The sequence below is a fragment of the Chiloscyllium plagiosum genome, unplaced genomic scaffold (assembly GCF_037043375.1).
Source record: "Chiloscyllium plagiosum isolate Xiang-an unplaced genomic scaffold, Cpla_swu_hap1 HiC_scaffold_49, whole genome shotgun sequence".
Lineage (NCBI taxonomy): Eukaryota > Metazoa > Chordata > Chondrichthyes > Orectolobiformes > Hemiscylliidae > Chiloscyllium > Chiloscyllium plagiosum.
The window spans coordinates 2,339,952-2,363,405 of NW_028270187.1; the positions used below are offsets into that span (position 1 = coordinate 2,339,952).

At 42.7% G+C, this 23,454-nt stretch overlaps 1 protein-coding gene and 1 long non-coding RNA gene across 11 annotated transcripts in view; one reads left to right on the forward strand and one right to left on the reverse strand.

The window, feature by feature from the left end:
• LOC122544517 (high affinity immunoglobulin gamma Fc receptor I-like) overlaps positions 1-19,468 on the reverse strand; it is a 64,856-nt gene extending 45,388 nt beyond the window's left edge. For 7 of the 10 annotated variants that reach the window (XR_015755049.1, XR_015755048.1, XR_015755047.1 and 4 more), the window contains exons 1-2: positions 5,734-6,877; positions 292-573 (exon numbers count right to left, since the gene is read on the reverse strand). Coding sequence is in view for 5 of the 10 variants with exons in the window: in XM_043683800.2 (XP_043539735.2) it covers positions 292-573; positions 5,734-6,160 (709 nt within the window). In the remaining 5 variants the exon portion in view is untranslated. Of the gene's footprint in view, positions 1-291; positions 574-5,733; positions 6,878-12,199; positions 12,230-13,799; positions 13,918-19,310 lie in introns of those variants that run through there. The other 3 variants (XM_043683796.2, XM_043683795.2, XM_043683798.2) reach the window with 3 other exon arrangements.
• Positions 300-9,487, forward strand: LOC148135374 (uncharacterized). Its single transcript, XR_015755051.1, has 4 exons — positions 300-658; positions 4,749-4,900; positions 5,028-5,241; positions 9,277-9,487. It is a non-coding gene; the product is annotated as an uncharacterized LOC148135374 (long non-coding RNA).
• Positions 19,469-23,454: the final 3,986 nt, after the last annotated feature.

A 23,454-nucleotide genomic window follows, 5' to 3' on the forward strand; every position in this document is an offset into this window, starting at 1 on the left:
TAAACAGAGGGGTTGGACAATGGTTGAGGCTAAGGGGCTGGAAGTTTAGAGGGAATAAGATGAAAAACATTTTCACTCAGGGGATCTGCAGCTCACTTCCTGTAAGTATGGGAGAGCCAGAAACGCTCATAACATTGGAGAGTATTTAGGTGTGCACTCGCAATGCCAAGGCTCCGGGGCCATGTACTGGGGACATGGGATTGGACAATAGTGAGGTGGCGGTTTCTGACTGAATGGGTTGAAGAGTCTTTAATTTGCACTGCGGAATCTGCGATAGCGACAAATAGTTACGTTTAACGGAAATGTGAATGCCTTCGCTCCTCTTCCTTAGACTGAAAAACATCTCGATTGCTTCACAGCTGTAATTTCCGGAAACGTCTGTAGCCGCTGCGTTGATGGTGTACACGTTACCATGATCAGGCGGAGCCTCCAGGACGGCACTGCCTCTGTAAAATAGGTAGTGAAGCCGGATGGAGGGCCGTGCCGCCTGGACAGTGCAAGTCAGTGTGAGACGGAGCCCCTCGAATACTTCAGCTGCCGGTTCCACCATCAGCACGGGCTTGGCAAAGCGTTCTGGAATGTAACACACAATCGGGATCATCATTCAACTGTTATTATCACAGAGTAAAAGGCACAATAGTGACCCGGGGCAAAGAATGTGAGCATTTTCTGACTAAAGACAGAGGAGAGGGTAAAATTTTATCTTTCTCTTACTTCGCAAATTTCAAATTCTGTCTCAATGCCACCTGAATTATGGAATCATGCAAGCACAGAGTATGGTAACTGACCCTTCAGCCCAACCCGTCCATGCCTACCAACTTTCCTAAAATTACCTAATCCCATTTGCCTGCATTTTGTCCATATGCCTCTAAACACTTCCTGTCCATGTGCTGATCAAAAGTCTTTAATGCTGCAATTGTCCCAAACTCCAACACTTTCTCGGGCAGTTTATTCCTTGCACACACCATTTTCTGGTTGAGAAAGTTGCCCTTCAGATCCCTTTCCAATTTTCCCCCTCACTTTAAACCTATGCCCTCTAGTTTTGGAATACCCTACTCTCGGGAAAAGACTTTGGTGATCCACCTTATCTCTGCCGCTCATGACTCTATAAACATCTATAAATTTACCCCTAAGTCTCCTAAGACCCAATTCAGCCTCGCCCTAAACACAAGCCTCTTATATTTCTGAGGAATCCTGGGATGGGAACAACCCAAATACCAACTTTTATCCCCCAAAGTTTCTATCGGATCTTGTCCCATTCTCTCTCTCCTTTTCTCTGTGAACCTGCGTTCACCTCTCTGTTCAGAGAATGTACCAGTACAAATAGCGACCTAATGGAATGTTATCAATTACCTCCAGGATTATCACTTCAATCATGTGTGGCACCATGTGAAGACCAACAACAATACTGTGTATCACATTGGTCACCTTATTTAAGAAAGCTTTAAATTAATTCTAAGAGGCTCAGATTGCTTTTAATAGATTGTACGAGCATAAGATGTAGCGACAGAAGTAGGCTATTCAGCCCATTGAGTCTGCACTCCAATTCAAAAAAATTACGTCTGATTCGATCACCCTCAACTCCAATTTGTTGCCGTTTATTCACCATAACTACTCTGATTTAAAATAAAATTCTCTCACTCAACCTGGAAAGTACTTAACAACCCTGCCACAATAGCCTTTTGTGGTAAAGAATTCCACAAAATGACTTCCCTCAGAGAGAAGGAATTTCTCCTCACCTCCATCTTCAATTAGTGACACCCCATTATTCTATGTCAATACCTCTCTGATTGCAGAATCTCCCAGACAGGGGAAACGACCTTTCTCCTCGTCTCCTTTGTCAAGTCCATCTAAGAATCTTCAATAAGTTTGCTTCTCATTTTTTAAACTTCAGTGAGGATAGTCCCTCCATGCCCGGGACCAGCTGACTGATTCTTCTCTGAACTGCCTCCAATGCCCAGTCCATCTTTCTTGAGATAAGTTTCCCAAAAACTGATCATAACGTTCTTCTGCAGTCTGACAATTGCTTTGTGGAGGGTTAGTATAACCTCCTGAGTTTTAAACTCCATTGTCTTCAAAATAAAAACCATTTGCCTTCCCTATGACACACCAAAAACTTGGACACTCAGTTTTTCTGTTTCACAAATGAGACTCTCCAATACATCAGTTCTGTAGCTTTCTACGTTCTTTCATAATTTAAATATATTCAGTTCCTGTAGTCTTCCTGCCAGATCACAAAATCTCACATTTCTCCCATATTGTATGCCAGTTATGTCATCCTCATCATTCATCTTCCCAACAAGCTCCATGTCTTCTGCAAACTTTGTTACATCCATTCCATTGACTACTTAAGATCTAGGAAGAATTGGCTGCCTTGTGCACATTGTGCAAAATTGGATACGTAACTTGAACCTGAATCATAACTTCTCGTGATTTTTCCCAGTCAATGATGCAATTGTACCATCCACTGTCTTCAGTTCTGTTTACTTTAATGTGATACGAATATTCGGGTGTTGTGGACTTCACTGAATGAATATTCTTGCCATTTTTATAAAAGATAAATTCCCTTTCATACCAATAATTATATATGTGCCGATATTTCAGTTCCACTGACTCTCCTTCCAAAGATGTAACAGGGACAACATGGAAAGTCACATTTCCATTTAAGATTGAAAGCAAAGTTGCATCATTACAGCTTACCACAGGCTGTCGTTACACTAGAACGTACTCTGAAAATATTCACTATCACAGTCTTTACAAAATGTATTTTCAAGTAATAGTTCCGTCAACCCACCTCCGATATGTTCTTCAATCCGGTCTGAATAAATAAATTGATTATGTTGATTTATTTCTAACTTACCTGAGTATTGGCTGTAGCTTAGTTCTCCTTAACTGAGGAGTTACTTTAAGACCATAAGAAAACAGAACAGCAGGAGGTCATTCAGCCACTTTAATGGTCTTAGTGTGTTACGTAATACCTGTTAGAACATACTTCTCTCTCAGCTGACATCAAATGTGAGTGGAGATGAAGAGAAGCAAATGGGCAGATACAATACGAGGAGTGATACGAATATTTAATAAGTTGTAAGTGTAAAAGGCAAGGACAAAGGATATTATAGCAGCACAATCGTGCACGATCAACAAGATATATCCGTATCAGGTCTTACTGATATTATATGATATACTCACACCTCAGATTCAAGCATTCAGTCGGCAATAGCGATCATAATGTATAGTTGATGCAGATAAATTATTTGGATAATAATAGGAATTGATGTGTTGACATAGAAGGCAAGGATACAAATCTCTGCAAAAGGCATTTCTCCTCATCTCAGTCTAATCCAGTCTCATTTAGACTGTCAACCCCTGGTTCTGGACTCCCCTGTGTTTTCGTGCAAACGCCACCCCAGTCATCAGGTACATCCTTTCTGCATTAACCCTGTCCAGTCCTAGAGACACACTACACTGAACAAACTGTTCAGTCCAACCAGTCCATGCCAACCATGTTTCCTAACTAAACTTGTCTCACCTGCTTGCATTTGAGCCATATCCCTCCAAACCTTCCCTATTCATGAACTTACCCAAATCTCTCTGAAAAGAAAATCTACCTGTACATGTATCAATTACTTGCTCTAACAGTTCAATCCACACATGAACTATTCTCAGTTGCCCCCGTGTCCTTCTTAAATCCTTCACCTTTCATGTTAAAAATATGCCCCTTAGTTTTGGACTTCTTCACCCGAGTGAAAAAGACCCTCGTCAGTTACCTTATCTATGCCTCTCATTGTTTATGAACTTTAATAAAGTCACCACTCAACCTGCTACACTTCAGTGGAAAAAAGTCACCGACTTTTCAGTCTATTTTTAGATCTCAAACCTTCCATTCATAGTAACATTATGAAAAATATTTTCTGAACAATATCCAGTTGAATAATGTCCTTCCAGAACTGCATACCGCATTCCAATGCTCTTTAAGACCTCAACATAACATCCAACTCGTATACTTAAGAGTCTGAGCAATGAAGCAAAGCGTGCTTCTTAAACACCCGGCCTACTTCAGAGAATTATGTACCTGAAACTTTAGGTCCCTATGCCCTGCAGCACTACCAAGGGCATTACCCCGAACTGCACAAGTTCTGTCATTGTTTGCATTACCAAAATGCAATAACTCACATTTATCCAAATTAAACGCCATCTGCCATTCCTTAGCCCATTGACCCAATTGATCAAGATGTCTTCATAATCTTTATAACCTTCTTCATTATCGATGTTACCACCAGTTTGTGTGACATCTGCAAATGTGCAAAAAATGCATCATTTTTTTCTCATCCAAGTCATTTACATAAAGTGGACGCATCACCGATCCCTATTGAACACCGCTGGTTACGTGCATCCCATCATCACGTACTGTTGCCTACCATGAAGACGAACCTGTATCCAACTGGCAAGCTCTCCCTGAATCCTAAGTGACAGAGTGTTTCTAATTGTTCTACCACATGAAACCTTTACTGAAGTCCAAATCAACAATGTCAAACACTCTGTTTTCATCACTCTTTTTAGTTACTCAGTTTACAAATTCAATCAAGCTAATGAGACAAAACAATACTTCGTCAGATATGGGGATCCATATAGCACACACAAAAATCCAGGGTGTGGTTGCACCATGGACAATTACAGCAAAACATTTTCCATTCACTCATGGGCCATTGGTGTTTCTGGCTGTCTAATATTTTATTGTCTCTCCCAAGTTGCCTCCTCGAGAAGCTGGTGGTGAGCTATCTTTCTGAGCCACTACGAGCCATTAGCTGAAGGTTATTCCTCAAAGCTGTTTGGGAGGGATTTCCACGATTTCGGCTCAGTGACATTGAAGGAATGGCTGAATTATTTCTACGTCAGGATGGTGAGTGCCTCAGATTGTTACTTGTTGAAGGGTGGTATTCCCATATATCTGTTGTTCTTGAGCTTATAGATGAAAGTGGTCTGAGTTTGGGAAATTCTGTTTGAGGATCTTTGGTGACTTTCTGCAGTGCATCGTATCGATTTTACACACTACTCCTACTGAGAAATGAAGGTGGAGGTATTGGTTGTTGTACCAATCAAGCGGAGGCGGCCTTGTCCCTGGATAGTATCGAGCTTCTCGAGTCATGTTGGAGCTGCATCCATCCAGGCAAGTGGGAAGTACTCTATCACAGTCCTGACTGGTGCTTTGTTGATGGTCGACAGGCTTCAAGGAGTCAGGAAGTAAGTTATTTACTGTTGAATTCCCAGCCTCTGACCTGCTCTTGGAGCTGCTGTGTTTATATGCTCATTCCAGTTGATATTTTTTTCTGGTCTGTGGGAAACCCTAGAATGTTGACAATGGCAACATCATTGAATGTCTAGTGGGTGACGGTTAGAGAGACTACTATTATTCCTAACCGTTTTAGGCATTTGTGTGGCACAGATGTTACTTGCCACTCGTCATACCAACTCTGGATATTATATAGACTTTGTTCATTTGAACACGGACTGCATCAATATCGGAAGAGTGGAGAATGATGCTGAACATTGTGCAATCATCAGTGAACATCCCCACTTTTGATCTTATGATGGAGGGAAGGTCAGTGATTAAGCATCCTGCTCCTATCCTCGAGTACCATCACTGGGAGGGTTCTGTCAAAAGCAGCTTACACAGATGCAGCATATAATCATCAAATCATTCACTGGCATTAACTAAACAATGGAATGACCAACCTGATACTGTGATGGTTAGATTGTTCGAAACCCACTTTCTATAGTGAATTGTTAATTCACATCGATAAGGTGCTTCATCTGAATATTCTGCACTTTCTATGGTGAATGAATCATCTTCCGTTTCTTTTATCAACTCATTATTCCGAAACCACTGGAAATGCTTGTGTCCCCACCAGGTCTGGTATGGCGTACGGCAGTTCATTACAATCTTCTCGTACCTCAGAACATGTGGCCACTTAGCTTCCAGACTTAGAGTTTCTTTGGAAACTGCAAAAGAAATGCGACAAAAGGTGGACACCAAATGAGATTTAAACACAACAAAATACAGTTCTAACAAAAGGAGGTGATGTAGGAGCTGCACAGGACTTTGGTGAGGCCTCACCTGGAGCACTGTGCATAGTACCAGCCTCTGAACTATAGGAAGCATGTGATTGCACTGGAGGGCGTGCAGAGGAGATTCACCAGGATGTTGCCTGGGATGGGGAAAATTGCAGCAATGAAGAGAGTCTGGATAAGATCAGGTTGTTTTCTTTGAAGCAGAGAAGGCTGAGAGGGTATCGTAGAATCCCTAATGTGTGGAAACAGGACCTTCGGCCCAACAATTCCATACTGACCCTCCGAAGAGTAACTGTAAAAATCTATTCCCCTATAACTCCACATTTACCCGAGACTGATGCACCTAAACTGCACGGTTTTGGCTTGGGAAAGTAAACCTGAGCACCCAGAAGAAACCCACGCAGGCATAGGGAGAATGTACAAACTCCACACTTTCAGTCGCTTGTCAATTGAATCAAAGCCGAGTTCCTGACGCTATGAGGCAACAGTACTAACCACTAAGCCACCATGCCACCTGATATGCATAAGATTATGAAGTATAAGGACAGTGGGAGATGGGGAGCAGGTGTTCCCTGTAGTTGAAGAGAAATAACAAGGGGGGGGGGGGTGTTTAAAATGAAAGGCAGGAGACGTAGAGAATTGCTTGACACTGAGGGTGATGGGTGTGAATAGCCCAACATCGAAAGCCCTCTGCAGTAATGAATTCCATAGATTTACTGCCTTTCGAGAGAATAAATTCCTCCTCCTCTCTGTCTTTAATGTGCAGCCCTCTCATTCTGAGACGAAGCCCGTCTGGTTCCAGACTCTCCAAGGTAAGGGGAAACAGCCTGTCTCCTCATCTCACCTTGTCAGGTCCCTCTAAGTACATTCAATAAGTGGCTTCTCATTCTTCTAAGCTCGAATGTATGCAGGCCCAACCTACTCAACCTCTCCTCATCTGAAATTACCAACTCCCATTTCAGATACCTAACCTTACGTAACTTATTCATGCTGAAACATGCGTGTTTGGTTGAAAGTGATCTGGGAACTCAGAAAAATCATTACATCAATACGCACTCCACTTGCACGCAGTGTTTCAGTGGAAATCAGAGTCAAACTGGACTACACAGCTAAGTGGCTGACTCTTACCTGCTCTCTGGGATGAGCAATAAATACTGGCCTAGCCAGTGACACCCTCGTCCTGTGAAGGAATTTTTTAAAAAGTTCACTTACAAATGATGACAATTACAACAGGTGCACTCTTGAACAATTCGTAATGTCTTTTGCAGGAATAAGATCCGCCAGTTTCACTGTTCGCGAGTATTTCATAAACATTGCTCTGTGTTTGAGTGAATTGCTCTTCATTTTTGTACCAATAAACAGCTCTTGCATTATCTTCCCCACATTCCAATTTTAAAGTCTCTCCTTCTTTTACAAACCTACTTGAGGGGTATATGTAAAGCACAGGACTTCCAAAACCTGAAGAAAGATATAGAAGCGGAAAGGTTAATCCAATCATTGTATATTTTGAACTCTCACTGCAATAAATGCAACGCAGTTCAACCTCAATAGCCCAGTTCAAATTGGCTAATGATCAAACGATGCAGTCAAGACAAAAAGGTTTGAAGTTGCTGAATTTTGGTGGCATCTAATCCTGGATTACGTGGAGCATAGAATATACAACATTAGCCCTTGATATAGTGCTGAACTGTGGAACCAACCTGAAGCCCATCAATCCAACAAAGTTCCATTTTCATCAATATGTTTATCCAATGACTATTTAAATGCACTTAATGTTGGCGAGTTTGCTCCTGTTGCAGCAGGGAGTTCCACTCTCCTACTACTCTCCGAGTAAAGAAACTACCTGTGACATCTGTCGTACATCTTCCACCCATCACTTTAAAGCTATGTCCCTTCGTGCCAGCCATCTCCATCCGTTCACCCTACCTAACCCTCTGATTAACTTATATGTCTGAGTTAAGTTATCTCTCAACCTGCTTCCCTCTAACGAAAGAAGCCTCCACTCCCTTAGCCTGCCCTCATAAGACCTTCCATCCATACCAGGCAACATCCTACTAAATGTCCTCTGGATCCTTTCCAGAGCTTCTGCATTCGTCCCGAAATGATGTGATTAGAATTGGATGCAATAATCCAAGTGCGGCTATGTACTTGATGCATTATTTCTGTGATGAGAACAATTAGCTTGGTATGGTTCGATTTTCAAAGTGCCAATCACTGACAGACATCAGTTAATTTACTGTTTGGATGATTTAACTGCACGGATTATCATCATGTATAATGTGGAATTAGGTCATTTGGGCCAACAAGTCCACACTAACCTTCGGAAGGTATCCCACCCATTCCCCTAACCGATTACCCTATACTTACCCCGGACTAAAGCACCAAAATTACACATCTTTGAACACTTTGGGCAATTTAGCATGGCTAATTCACCTAACCTGCTCATCTTTGAATTGTGGAAGGAGCCGGAGCACCCAAAGGAGACTCCATCAGACAGTAGCCCGAGGGGGAGTATCGAAGCTGGGGTCCTGGCACTATGAGGCAGCAGCACTGCAGCAAGTAACTCACCTCCTGATTCTCTCCAAAAGCCTGTCCACCATGGAAAAGGCACAACTGAGGAGTGTGATGGAGTACTCCCCATTGGCCTAAATTGCTGGAGATCCATCAATACTCCAAAAGCTCCATGCAATCCAGGGACAAGACCGTCCCTATTTGATTGGCACCACATCTAAATATCCACTCCCTCCACCAGCGATACTCAGTATAAAGTCACAGAGTCTTACAGCATGTAAATACACCCTTCGGTCCAACCAGTCCATGCCGAACATAATCCCAAACTAACAAGTCCCTCCATTTCCGATTAATGTATCTATCCAAATGTCTTTTAAACATAATTTGACCCACTCCTACTACTTCCTTAGGAAATTCATCTCAGAGTCAAAAAACCACCCGTGGAGAAAAGGTAGCCTCTTTCGTCTTTTTTCAAACTCTCTCCTCTCACCGTAAAAATGTGCCTCCGAGTCTGTAAATCTGTCCTCCATATCTGCTACTTTTCAGCCCATTGACCCATTTATTCAAGATTTGTTTGTAATCTTGGAAAACCTTATTCACTTCGACTATGCCGCCGGTTTTATTGTCATCTGCAAACAAGCTAATCATTCCTTCTATATTCTCATCCAAACCATTCATATAAATGATAAACAAAAGAGGATTTGGAACCGATCCTTGTGGAACGCCGCTGGTGACATGCCTCCAGTCTGAAAAGCAACTTTCTACCGTGACACTCTATCTTCTGTTAGAAAGATAACTATGTATCCAGTTGGGAAGCTCACCCTGAATCTTATGTGATGTAACGTTGATAATTATTCTGCCATACTGAACCTTGTCAAAGGCTTACTGACATGAAAATAAACATCAATAGCACTGTCCTCATCAGTCTGTTTGTTAGCTTCTTCAGAAAACTCAGGCAAATTTGTGATGATTTTTTTCTCACACAAAACTATGCTGATGATCCCTAATCAATTGATGCCTCTCTAAATGACCACATATCCTTTCTTCTAGAATCGCCTCCAACAATTTACCGATAACTGCAGTCAGATTCACAAGTCTAGAGTTTCCCAGTTTCTGCTTACAAATTTTCTTAAACGAAGGTACAGCATGAGCCACCCTCCATTCATCAGGCACCTGACCCATCGTCATATATGGTGCAAATATTTCTGCTAGAGACCTTGTAATTAACCTCTTTATTTTCCACAACACTCTGCCATACATTGAATCAGGTTCAGGAGATTTATCCACCTTTGTATTCTCTAAGACCTCCCGAACATTCTCTTCTGCAATGGGAACTGTTTTAGAAACATCAGAGTTTATTACTCTGTATTCTCTCGATTTTATTTTTTACTCCATAGCAAAACTAACTCAAAATGATCATTCAATATCTTTCCCTTCTCCTGGTGATAAACGCAAAGAAAAGTCCTTGATCTTTAGGAGTAGCAGCAGTGTCTACGGTCTATAAGAACCACTGCAGAAATTCATCATAGCTCCTCAAACACATCCCCATTTGCATTCAGGTACATGGGGACACCATCCCCTGCAGGTTCCCTTCCGAGCCATTCACCATCCCGACTTGGAAAATTGGCTGTACATTCAGTGTCAAATACAGACAAATTCCTGGAAATCCCTCTCCAAGCGCATTTTAGCTCTATCCATTGGGACTACAGTAATTCAAGAAAGCATTCACTACCACCTTCTCAAGGTAGCAGCCAGGGAGGCGGCAATAAATGCTGGACCCAACCAGCAACATCCGTTCTCATGAGCGAATTAAATTTAACTTCTCGTGTACCTGCCCATTATAGTCTGTCCATGTTTCCCTCTATTATTCTCCTTCACTGTCCTCCTTGTTTGCTGCATTGTGAAGTGTTCTGATCTCTTATTATGGAAGTTAAGCCCAGAACTGAAGTTAACGCCCATTTATAATTATAATAATGCGTACAATAGCAAGTTCTAAACTGTACAAGGAACCGTTTAATACCGATGTCCTATCCAAAAAAACAGAGACAGCACCGTCCATTTTCCACATTGTTGTTTTGGAATATATTGTGTCAACACTCACTGCCATTGTCTGTCAGGGCCATCACCTTCAATATTGCTGGTGGATTTGTAATATGGCATTTTATGTTTAACTTCCCAAATCTTTTTAAATGAATGCCCTGTACCAATTCCATTAAAACCTTCATTTACTCTCTGACCAATCTTATCCATGAGTTCATCAATCATTAACACTGCCTTCCTACTCATATTTAAGACTATAAGAATACAAGCAGGTCATTCAATCCCTCAAACCTGCTGCATCATCTAATTAGATTGTGGCTGTTCTAATATCCCTCACTTTGCTGCCTATTCCCTTCATTCCCCAAATGACAATTATCAATCTACCTCGGCCTTCCATATATAGTGACTCTGCCACCAACACCTTCTTCACCCCTCCCCCACAGCTCTCCGTGACGAGGAATTCGAAGGACTCACAACCTTCTGGGAGAAGAAATTCCTCCCCATGTCAGCCTTCAACTGGTGCCCATTTATTCTGAGACCATGTCCTCTGCTCCCAGACAGTCCCATGAGGGGGGAAATCCTCTCAGCATTGATCCTCTGTATGTTTCAGTGCGATCACCTCACATTCCTCCAAACTCCTGTGAGTAGAGTCCAATCTGTTTACCCTTTGTCCATAAGCGAAGCCCTGCATGCTAGAGATCATCCCAGTGAACCTTCTCTGAACTGCCTCTCATGAAACTCTCTCTATCGGCATATAAGGGAAGCAAAACTGCTCACAATGCTCCAGGTCTGGTCTCCACAGCCCTTTGGACAGTTTCAGAAAGACTTCCCTATTCTTATATTCATACTCCCTTTAAATAAGGATCAACATTTCCTTCTCCCATCCTGATTAACGAGCTTTCTGTAGGAATCGATTTATCTTAGTTGGCTAGTTTGTTGGTCTACAGAACAGTGTAATGCCAACAACGTGGGTTCAATTCTCATTTCGAGGTTACCATGAAGGAGTTTCCTTCTCAAACTCTTCCCTCGTTTGAGGTCTGGTAACCCTCAGGTTAAATCGCCACCAATAGATCCTCTCTAATGATTGTTCTATCTCTTATTATGGAAGTTAAGCCCAGAAATTAAGTTAACGCCCATTTATATTTGTAACAATACTTATCATAGTTAGTTCTGATCTGTACAAGGAACCGTTTAACCCTGACGTCCATCAAAACAAAAAGAGACAGTACCATCCATATTCCAATTTGTTGTTCTGGAATATAGGTCCCTATGATTTGGTAAGGCTATGGCGACATAAGAACAGCTTTCTGTGATTCATGCACAAGATCGTTCAAACACCGTCCACTCCCAACCAAATCCCTTTTGTGTTGCAGCTCTCTGCAGTTTATCACCATTTATCACCATGTAAATAATGCACTAATCTTCTGTTCACCCTGCCAAAATGATTACAACTCCAATCGAGGAAGACAGGGATAATGTCCCAATTGTTGCATGTTAGGGAAAGGTCGCTCAAAAGATATGCACAGCACGACTTCAGGTTCCCAAACGATTATTCAAGAAATTTGTAGTTGACTCCTACCTAGAGTCTTCCCACGGAGAGCAACGTTCACTAGAAAACAGAAGGGAATTGAAATGCAAATGTCATTATGTCTGTCAGTGTCCTGGAAATAGCAAAGTAAAGACAATGTCAAAGCAATGTAAGTGGAGCAGCAACAGAGAAATAGCACATATCCTGTCTGTAACTCAATGGAAACTGTTGACTGTTCAGTCTTATTGATGTGGAGGCAGAAATATGAATTGATATGAACTGCATGACGACCCTATTGTTTTCTCGCCCTTATCTCACACAGAGCAAATTTTGCTTTGTACCTTTCTGTGTATTTCTTGTCCACTCATTTTCGCCTCCTGTTTTCTCTGCGCTCAGATTCCTATGTCATTTATCTGAAAAGACTAAATGTCCCCATAATTTTAAGATTTGAAAAATAAATTATGTTTGGGAAGATTACTGCAAAAGAAATCCAGTTCACTGATTTTGCGTTTATTGCCTTGGAAGAATTCTTAGAAACACCTAAAGTCAGTCAAGATCCATCAATAACCTCAACACTAAAGCTTCTAGCTTAGAGACAAGGGGCGACAATGACAGCAGGGTTGTTTTCAGAACATCTCTGAACAGTTTCGAGGAGCTTACACAAACTCCGTTGTGTTTAAAGTTATTTCACAAGAGGACCATCTTCAATCTAGGTTCAGAGTCAGAGAGGTCCACAGTGCAGAAAATATCTTTCAGCCCATCAAATCTGTGCGGTCAAAAGCAATTACCTGACTTTTCCTCGAATCACATTTTCCCAGCACTTGGCACATAGATTCAGTTTCGCTAAGTGCACATCGAAGCTCCCTTACAGGCAGTGAATTCCAGATTCCCCACCACCCTCATCTTTGCCTCAGATCACATCTAAACCTCCTGCCCCTTAACTTCAATCTATTCATTCCGTCTGAACCCCATACCGCCGTTATGATCCCACCATCAATGGGAAAGGCTTTTTACCTGTCTACCCTCTCTATCCCCCTAATCATTTATACATCATGTCCCACCCCAACCCGAACCCACTTCTCAATCTCCTCTGCTCTAATGAAAACAACCCAACTATATCTAATCTCTCACCATCACTGAAACGCTCCAGCTCTCAAGGCAACAGACTGCTAAATGTCCTATTGTTGAGGAAAATAAATGGCATTTCCATTCACTGCTCAGTGAGATATATCGGCTCTACATTATTGAAGATTATACATCCCTTTGCGAGATTCTGAAATTCTCCTGACATTTTCTGAGAATAGTGCACATGTGTGTGTAAGTTGTATCCATTTCAGAGCAGATTGAATATTATTTCACAAATCATAATAACCTGAAATGTTCATTCTTCTCCCCTCCCACCCCCCACCCCCCACCCCATCTCTCTCTCTCTCTTTCTCTGTCTCTCGGGAAATGCTACCATCCAAGATCCCAACTCCTTTCATTACTGATTTCTGCAAAGTTGGTTTTTTTTGCTGGCCACAGTAATCAACTCCTGCTTTCCACGAACTGAGAAGGAAGTGCATGGTAATATGCTGCAGAATGTAACCACGTGTGATCGGAGAACAAAACAGGTTTGTCAGGAAAAGTTTCCCCGGTCACACACACTTACAGAGGATGAGAAGCACGGAGATCTGCGACATTTCCGACGCGGTTTGGTAGCACAGCAGTTTCCAAGTCAGTGTGACCTCGTGCCTGCTACATCAATGCCTTTGCTCTCTCACATTTACCTGTAACAGAAGTCAGTAAGATTAGAAACAGCAAAAGGTGGTTGCTCGCTCCATACTGTGCTTGCATTTCCAAGTAATCAGTTCCTTTCACACAAACAGTAGTAGGCAATTCAGCCCCTCTAGCCTGTTTTGCCATTCAATGGCTGTTCTGTCGCCTATTTCCACATAACTGCCTTTGGCCCCTATCGCCTTCATATCGTTGTTAAACAAACATTGATCAATCTCGGATTGAAAATTCAGAACTGGTCCAGGATCCATTCCTTTTATGGAAGAGAGTTACAAATCTCTCCCAGCCATTGTGGTGTGTAAGTGTTTCCTAACATCTCTCCTCAATGGTCCAGTCATAAGTCTCACACTATACCCTTTCCACGTCCCCAAAAAGTGGAAATAGCTTCTCCTTATCCACCCTTTCTTTTCCTGTCAATATCTTCGATCAGATCAACCCTGAACCGTCGAGATTCTGGATAAACCAAACCTATTTGTGTAATATCTCCTCAGAATTTAACGCCCAAATCAACCTGAAGTCCAGGTCCCATTCTTGCCAACCTATGTTGTACTCCCTCCAAGGCCAACCTGTACTTCTTAGCAATGATTTTGGGACAGCACTGCTCTGGAAAGAAAGGTAAAATAAGAATTGCTGGAGAAAATCAGCAGGTCTGGTATCATCTGTCCGGAGACAGACAGGAACAGAGTTAACGTTAAGTTATAAACACAGGAAGTCCTGTAGAAACTCAGCAGGTCTGGCAGCAGCTGTGCGGAGAGAGAGAGGAAGAAACAGAATTAACGTTAGAAATATGAACACAGGAAGTCCTGGAGAATCTCAGTAGGTCTGATTGCGTCTGTGCAGAGAGAGAGTGAGAGAGAGAGCAACAGAGTTAGTGTTACAGGTTGTAGACACAGGGACTCCTGGAGAAACACATCAGGTCTAACACCATCTGTGTAGAGAGAGAAACGGTATACACCAAATGCAGGCAAATGAACCTCGTTCAGTTTGGGAAATATGACCGGATGGATGAGTTGGGACAAAGGAGCTGTTTCCATGCTGTCAAACTCTACGATTCCAGTCCATGTAGCTGTCCAGTATCGGACTCTTACCTGGTCACTAGGAATTTTAAAGCAGGTTGTGGCACAATGCTAAAGAATCTTGAGCCCGTTCCTTTGGTCATTGGAATGAGCTTTGTCTGAGTTTAACAGCAAGGACCGGGACTGAATATACCTCTGCAGCTGTCATGGAGATGATATATTGTCATGTCTCTTTCTGTCATTAAAACCGTATCTGAAAACAGTATTAGAGCTGAAACTGTGTTGCTGGAAAAGCGCAGCAGGAAGAGCTTATGCCCGAAACGTCGATTCTCCTGTTTCTTGGATGCTGCCTGACCTGCTGCGCTTTCCCAGCAACACATTTTCAGCTCTGATCTCCAGCATCTGCAGTCCTCACTTTCTCCTGAACCTTTTAGTACAATGAGCTGCTACATATAAGAGACCTGAACTGACGTTGTACCCTTACTCTGTCGGAGTTTTAAACAATTTAATTGTTCCAAACCAGCTGTTGATGGAATTTCCAAGATCCACAACCTTCTGAATGCCAGCCATGAGTTCTCTTATCACATTCAGGCTGAGTCGGCATCATGTGCTATCTTGAGTCCGCAAACTAGTGGAAACTACAATGGTCTGCTGGCCTGTATGCGTACAATCTTTAAAGATTCCCTGTCGACCGTCAACCGCTTCAGTCTGGCTCCAAAAATGAGAAGATCTCTGTGACACCCCCACAACCAATCTGTCGCCAAACACTTTCAACTCTCCTTCTCACTCTGCAGAGGACATGCAGGTCCTGTGCCTCCTCCGTCGCCACTCCCTTCCCTCCCGACGCCTGGAGAACGAATGCCTCATCTTCCACCTCAGGACCCTCCAATGACATGGCATCAATTGAATTTCATTAGTTTCCTCAATTCCCCTCCCCCACCATTGCCCAGCTCCAACCTTCCAACTCAGCACAGTGCTCATGACCCTGTCCCATCTGTGCATCTGCCTTCCCACCTATCTGCACCACCCTCCCCTCCAAATTATCATCTTCACCACCATCTCCATTACCTATTGAGGTCTCAGCTACCTTCCCCCCAGCCTCATTCCTGATGATGGTCTTTTGCCAGAAGAGTTAAATTCCCTGCTCCTTGGATGCTGCCTGTCCTGCTGTGCTTTTCCAGCACCACACTCCTGACTCCATAATCCATCCCTGCTAATTCGTGCCTATCACATCATAGGTTTCTTAATGTAAATTCCGGATCCTCGCTTCTAGTTCAACTACTTGGCTCTTCGACTTCATGAAAAATGCTGTCACATTATAGTCACACTTTCTAAAAGACTGTTAATGCATCATTTCTCCTTGCAAAGTATCCCATTGAGAATAGCCTGTTGTCTAACTGGTTCCTCAAGATTAAAGAAACAACCCTCTCTCTCTCTCTCTCTCTCTCTCTCTCTCTCTCTCTCTCACACACACACACACACACACACACACACACACAAACACACAACACATGTACGCACAGACAAACACGCATACCAACACACACACAAACACACACACTCTCACCCACCAATACACTCACTCACGCACTCTCTCTAGCTCACACACACACAAAACAGCGGCACACACACACTCGAGTGCAGACACACATTCTGACGCACAAATACTCACACACTCACTCAAGCACAGAAACACACATTCACACCTCTCTCTCACACACACTCACAGACACTCACACATGCACTCATTCGAGTGTAGACACACACTCTGACACATACGTTTTCACACAATCACACTCACTCACTCACATGCACTCACCCGTGAAAACACATATGCACACACACACAAACTGACTCACGCACAGACTCACGCACAAAAGCGTTCACATACTCACATCCACACACACATATACACATTCTCTCTCACACACACACACTCTCGCTCACACACACGCCTACACATATACACCCAAAATCACACACTCACCCAGACACACAGAAACTCTCACACGCAGACACTCACATACATATTCGCTCAAGCACAGAAACTCAAAAACACACCACACCCACACCCACACACATACTCTCTCTCTCACACACACATACACATACGCATATGCACAGACACACCCAAGCACTCATACAAGCACACACATACGCACACACAGACACACATTCACTTATACAAACATACATATACGCGTGCACAGACACACGCACTGACTCAACCACTCTTCAAGAATGTGGCTCATAACGTTCTCAAGGATAATTAGGAATGAGCAATCAATACTGTACAGCTAGTGACCCCTACATCCCTGTAATGAATAAAAACAAATACACGGGCGTCGTCATGGAAAATGCAGCAGCATTTTGATTTGTTGACTATCTATGTCAATTAAATTTAGCCATGATTAGAGTTGAACTGTCTTATCGAAATCTCTGATTCCTTGCTTAATGGTTGATTATGGTTTTAGGAGGGATTATGGAATGTTATTCTTTGTTACAAGAGGATTTGTGTATAGCAGGAGTGATGTTCTGTTTCAAACACACCAGAATTTGCTTAGGCTGCACCTGCAGAATTTTGTACATCTTGGGTCTCCTTATCTCAGGGAAGATGTTATTTCCATGTGGAGACAGGGTCAGAAATGATTCACCAGATATGTCTCTGGAATGGGTGCAAAATCCTATGGAGGGAGAGTGGCAAACTGGGCTTGTGTTACCTGGAGATGGGACGGATGAGCGATTATATCATTGAAAATTCAGTGACACAGTCCTTAAAGGAGGGGACATGGTAGATATGGGTGTACTATTTGGTGGTGGGGGATATCTTGAACCAGGTAGAAATTTAAAGCAACTGAGGCTTTGGTCTGAGATAAGGGCTTGTTTTATTTTGCTCTGTGGATTGTAATCCTATAGACATCTGTACGTACAGGGAGCGAAGGTCACTCCATCGCTGTGTATGTTTAGGGTAGAGGATGATAGATTTTTGTTGACAATTGTTTACTGGGTTATGGGAATAGATTGTGTAAAATGTATTGAAGTGCTGTACCAGCCATGATTATATTCATTGGGACTGATGGCCGACTCATATTCCTGCGTTCCGCTGTTGCAAAAATAACATTTTCGGTTTCTTTTCTCTTAGAAATACACTCAAGCAATTTCCTTCTCTAACAATGAAACACACCTTTGAAATCTACAATACACAGACTTGATGGCTCCAAGACTTGATCTCTGAATTAATGCAGTAGACATGTATATGTAGTCATGGAGGCAAAGAGACGTACAGCACAGAAGCAGACCCTTTGGTCCAACCTGTCAATGCCCACCAGATACCCTAACATAATCCAGTCCCATTTGCCAGCACCTGGACAATATCTGTCTGAACACCTCTTATTCATATACCCATCCAAATGTCTTCTAATTGTTTTAATTGTTCCACCACATTTCTCTTGCAGTTCATTCTATACACACACCATCCTTTGCATGAAAAGGTTGACCCTTAGGTGCCTTTGATATGTTTTCCTTCTCGCCCTTAACCTGTGCCCTCTAGTTCTGAGTCCCCTTCCCCACCCCAAGGAAAAGAGCTTATCTATTTATCCTATCCATGCGCCTGATGATCTTATAACCTCAGCCTCCGACGCTCCAATGAAAACAGCCCCAGACTACTCAACCTCTCTACATGGCTCAAAACTTCCAAATCCTGGCAACATTATATTCCAAAATTGGCATACAATATTCCAAACGTGTGAGATTACGTCCAAGCTATTCTTTGTCTACGGGAGGAATTGAAGGTTATCAACGACTGAGTCAAGGCTCATGAAAGCAAAGATTTCCAGTGAAGATATCTGACAATTATATGCTTGTGTAAAAGACAGCTACCACACATTTTTAATGTAACTCCTGGTCTGGAGAAGCAGCATTAGCGACTTTGTTTATTTCTCATATACTGCAAGTAAGGTGGAGTCAAATTCGAGAAATGGTGCATGTGAACATAGATAGATAGATAGATATGACAATATGACATTTGCTGCTTAAATTTCGAATGTCATTTTTTTCACAATGTAGTATACTTCCATTAAAATTGTGCCATTCATTAAAACTGCATATTCTGAGACCAGTTTAAAATGCATGATTTACTTTCTTACCTTCATATATCTATGGAGTTATCCCCAGTAATGTTTAAAAGCTAAAAATAAGACGAAATCAAATACATTAAACCTTAACCCTTGTGGGAAAAGAATGCACTAGTTCGACAACACCTCGGTTGAAATAACAATCAAATAATACACTGAAATGCTATACTATCTGAAAGTGCTTCCCACTAAATTTTTATCAGTTTTCAGACACATCAAAATCACTTTCTGACTTACTTACACCGCTGGTTTGATGGAACGTGAAATTCCAGATAATGATTGCACATAACAAATCGTGTCATGTAGGGATAAGTGTGGATTCTTCCCCGAAAAGTTACAGTCCTGAAGCTAGCAGAGTCTTCAAGCGCCTCTATCCTCACAGAGCGACTGAGCAAGACTGACAAACTCTGCAAGAATCTGTGTGTTACTTCCTTTTTTTAAAAAAAAAGTCTCTTAGCACAGGCAGTGGACTGCTTGTTTTTGTAAGATGCGTGAAAGCAGTGTTGCATTTGCAACAAAATATAAACTGAAAATGAGCACTGAAATGAAACAATATTGCTATTTCAGACGGGTAGGTATCACTGCTTCTTGAATTTGCATTTCACTCCCAATGTATAATAGACAGAACTGTGACTGGAAACTTTCCTTTATCAAAACAAACTGGAGGACATCGTACGACATTGCACATGTGTCACTCCTGACAGAGGAAATGTCTCACTGGAGACAACATCTCAACATTTATGGCATATCCACGATTAAGTAATAGCCTTGTTGCCATTGTATCTTCCCTTCAGCTAGAGAGAGAAAACAGAAAGGATTGAAATCCACTAACACAACTTCCAAGTTTCACACGAATGTGAGATAAATAAGTTAGCTTTGTCTGAAACTGAGAACAAGTACACACACACACACACACACACACACTTTACTGTCACTGCCCATGGTGTTCACAGCGTGGAATTACAGATTGGAAGGGGAAGATGCTATCATGTGGCATGCAAAGTTTATTTGGCTTCCAAGGCAGTTTATGAGCATCGATACAGTCAAAGTGGGAGTTATTCCCTAAATCCTGCGCCTTGGATCATGGTTGTTTTCTCTCCCGAATATATCAATGTCCAGTAGCCCATTTTTAAAATAATTTGCGTCAAGTACCTGCTGGCAGATGGTTACTTAAATTCTAGGTAGCTTTTGACGGCAAAGAGCAGAAATGCAGTTTGGCAGCAAATATAGGAAGGTGGACAATTATCTGATTGTCTGTGAACTAAGACAGGGGAATATTACACCAGACTTCCCTTCTGCACCGGTCGCTGGAAAAGTGCACTGCAGACACAACAGATCGTTTAGAAAGCAATCTGTACATTGGCCTTCACAGTGACATGATTTATTAATGCAGCCTAATTTAGAGATGTAAAAACTACTGAACAAATCTACGAACTTAAACGTCTTTAGATATATTCAATAATTGAGTCTCCCTGCCTTGTCTTACGCCTGGGTGACACCTCGCACTTGGAGCGAGAGACAACCTTCCAAGTCACATGACCCGGCCCAATGGTTTTTGTCCCACAGCAAAGGATTCCCACAGCTGGGAAACGCCCTTAATGTACTGTCCTGAATCTGAAATTGCGTGCTGCATTGCCTTTCTGAACATGTTCCCAAGCCTTCCTTTGTACTTGGTGATAACAAAGATGTCTAACTGTTGCCGCAAAACAGCCTATGCCTTAAAAAAGGCAAGCTTAATGCTAATCAAAACAGTCGGCTTACACACTAACAAAAACAGAAGTTGCTGAAATATCTCAGCAGCATCTGTGAAGAAAATCAGAGTTAACGTTTCAGGTCCAGTGAACCTTCCTCAAAACTAATGGTAACTCGGGGAATGTCAGTTTAGATGCGGAAGATTGCACGGCAGTGGGGGAGAGGAGTAAATGTTATGGAGGGATAGAAACCAAAGAGAAAGAAGAACAGTTGGACTGAAAAAGGAGTCGGAAACGAACTGACTGGGAGGATGGCTAGTTGTTAACTGAGACTATTCGTGGCTAAGAATAGGTAGTGTGTAATGACAGATCATGTGATAACAAGCTTGGGACAGGGGCTAGGACACAGGGGAGCTTTGTCCCTAAAATTATTGAACTAAATACAATATTGTTTCCAGAGATTTGCAGTGTCCCCAATTAAAAATAAAGTTTTGCTCTTCCAGCTTCTGCTGAGCTTCACTGGAACACTGCAGCCAACCTGAGACAGGGTGTTGTGTCCAACTGGGAGCTGGAAGCTCGGGGTCTTTTTTTTTACAGACACAATGTAGATGTTCTGCGAAACAGTCACTCAGTCTATGCCTCGTTTCTGCAATGTAGAGGAGAGCACATTGTGAGCAGTGAATGCAGTGGACTAGATGTGAGAAATGCAGGTAAAGTACAGCTCCATCTGAAGGTATGTTTGGCCACTTGGGTACAGAGGGGAAAGAAGTTAAGATTACAATCCCTACAGTGTGGAAACAGGCACTCTGTAAAGCAACCCACCCAGACCCGTTTCCCCTCTGACTAACGCATCTAACACTACGGCAATTTACCATGACCAATTCACCTGCCCTGCACATCTTTGGATTGTGGGAGGAAACCAGGGCACCAGAGGAAACCCACACAGGCACGGGGAGAATGTGCAAACTCCACACAGACAGAGACCCTAGGCTGGAATCGAACGAGGGACCCTGGTGCTGTGAGGCAGCGGTGCTAACCACTGAGCCAGCGTGGCGCCCCCATTTCAATGGGGATGTGTAATAATTTTGAAAGTTGCAAGGGAAGGTTTTATGAAGTTGTGGAGGTAAGGCGTGTTAGGAGTGAAGGAACAGTGGACTAGACTGCCCTGGAGAGAATAGTCTGATCGGAAGGTGGACAGTGGAGGGGAGAGGAATATGTGTCTGATGGTGGCATCTAGCTAGAAGTGACGGAAATTGTGACTGATGATCTTATGGACGTGGATGGTGGTGGGATGGTCGGTAAGGACAAGGGGAACCCTACCCCCTATTGTGGAAGGTAAGAAAGGGTGTGAGGGCAGAAATGCAGGAGATGGTTCGAACGTGGTTAACGGCTCTGTCAACAATGTTACTGAGGATTCCTCCATTGAGAAATCAGGCCGACATTTCAGAGGCTCCCTTCTCAAAGTTGGCCTGAACTGAATATATGTAATGGAAGCACAGGAAGTGGGAGAATGGAATAGAATATTTACAGAAAACGGCGTTGGAGGATGTACAGTTCAGACAGCTGTTGGAATTGGTAGGTTTATCTGAATATTTGTGACCAATCTATCCACAGAAATGGAAACAGAGATGTCAAGGAAGGGATGGGAGGAGTCAGAGACAGAAGTGAGGGTGGGGTGGATATTGGAAGCGAAATCGATTAACTTTTCCAATTTCAAATGAGAGATGGAAACAGCACCAATAATATAATCGATATATAGGAGAGAGTTGAGGGCAGGGGCCTAAATAGGACTGGAACAAATACTGTTCCCCGTATCCCATGATAAGACAAACATAACTGGGGCCCATGCGTGTATCCCTGGACACCCTTCTGAACTGAAGAAAACGACAGGAGTTAAAAGAAAATTTGTTGAGGGTGGCCAAGCAGGGGAGGGTGATGGTGAGTGGCTCGGTTCAGGCCTTTGCTCAAGCAAGAAGCAGAGAACCCTGAGATCATCCAGGATGGACGTGTGAAGGAATTGTACGACCATGTATATACGAGGCAGATGGAGCCTGTAAACTGGAAATTCTCAATCTGATGAAAAACATCAAAGAACATACGTGTGCAAGGACTGCACCAGATGAGAAGATATCTGTGTTCTCTTTTAAAAAAAAAGACACTGAGCTTCCGGATGCCTACCACTTTAACAAACAATCCTGTCCACTGGCCATCATCTCTGTCTCAGGCTTGCTGCAGTGTATCAGCGAAACTCAGTTCAAGCTGGAACAACAGCACCACATTTTCTCACTTGGGGACTCTGCAGATCTTCGGACTCAACATGGAGTTCAAGCGTTTTAGCGCCTGAACTCCCCCATGACCTAACCTCTAACCTATCACACCAGGCTTGTTATCACATAGTCTGTCATTACACACGACATATTGTTAGTCACTAACAGTCTACATTAACAACTATTCACCCTCCCAGTCAAATCGTTATCGACTCCTTTGTCTGTCCAATTTTTTTTTCCTTCTCTTTGGGCTGTACATCTACATATCGTTTACTTCTCAACCCCCTTCCCTCACCCTAGCTTCTGCATTTAAATCGACATTTTCCTAATTTCCATCAGTTCGAAGGAAGGGTCACTAGACCCGAAATGTTAACTTTGATTTTTCTTCAGAGGTGCTGCCAGGCCTGCTGTGCGTTTCCAGCA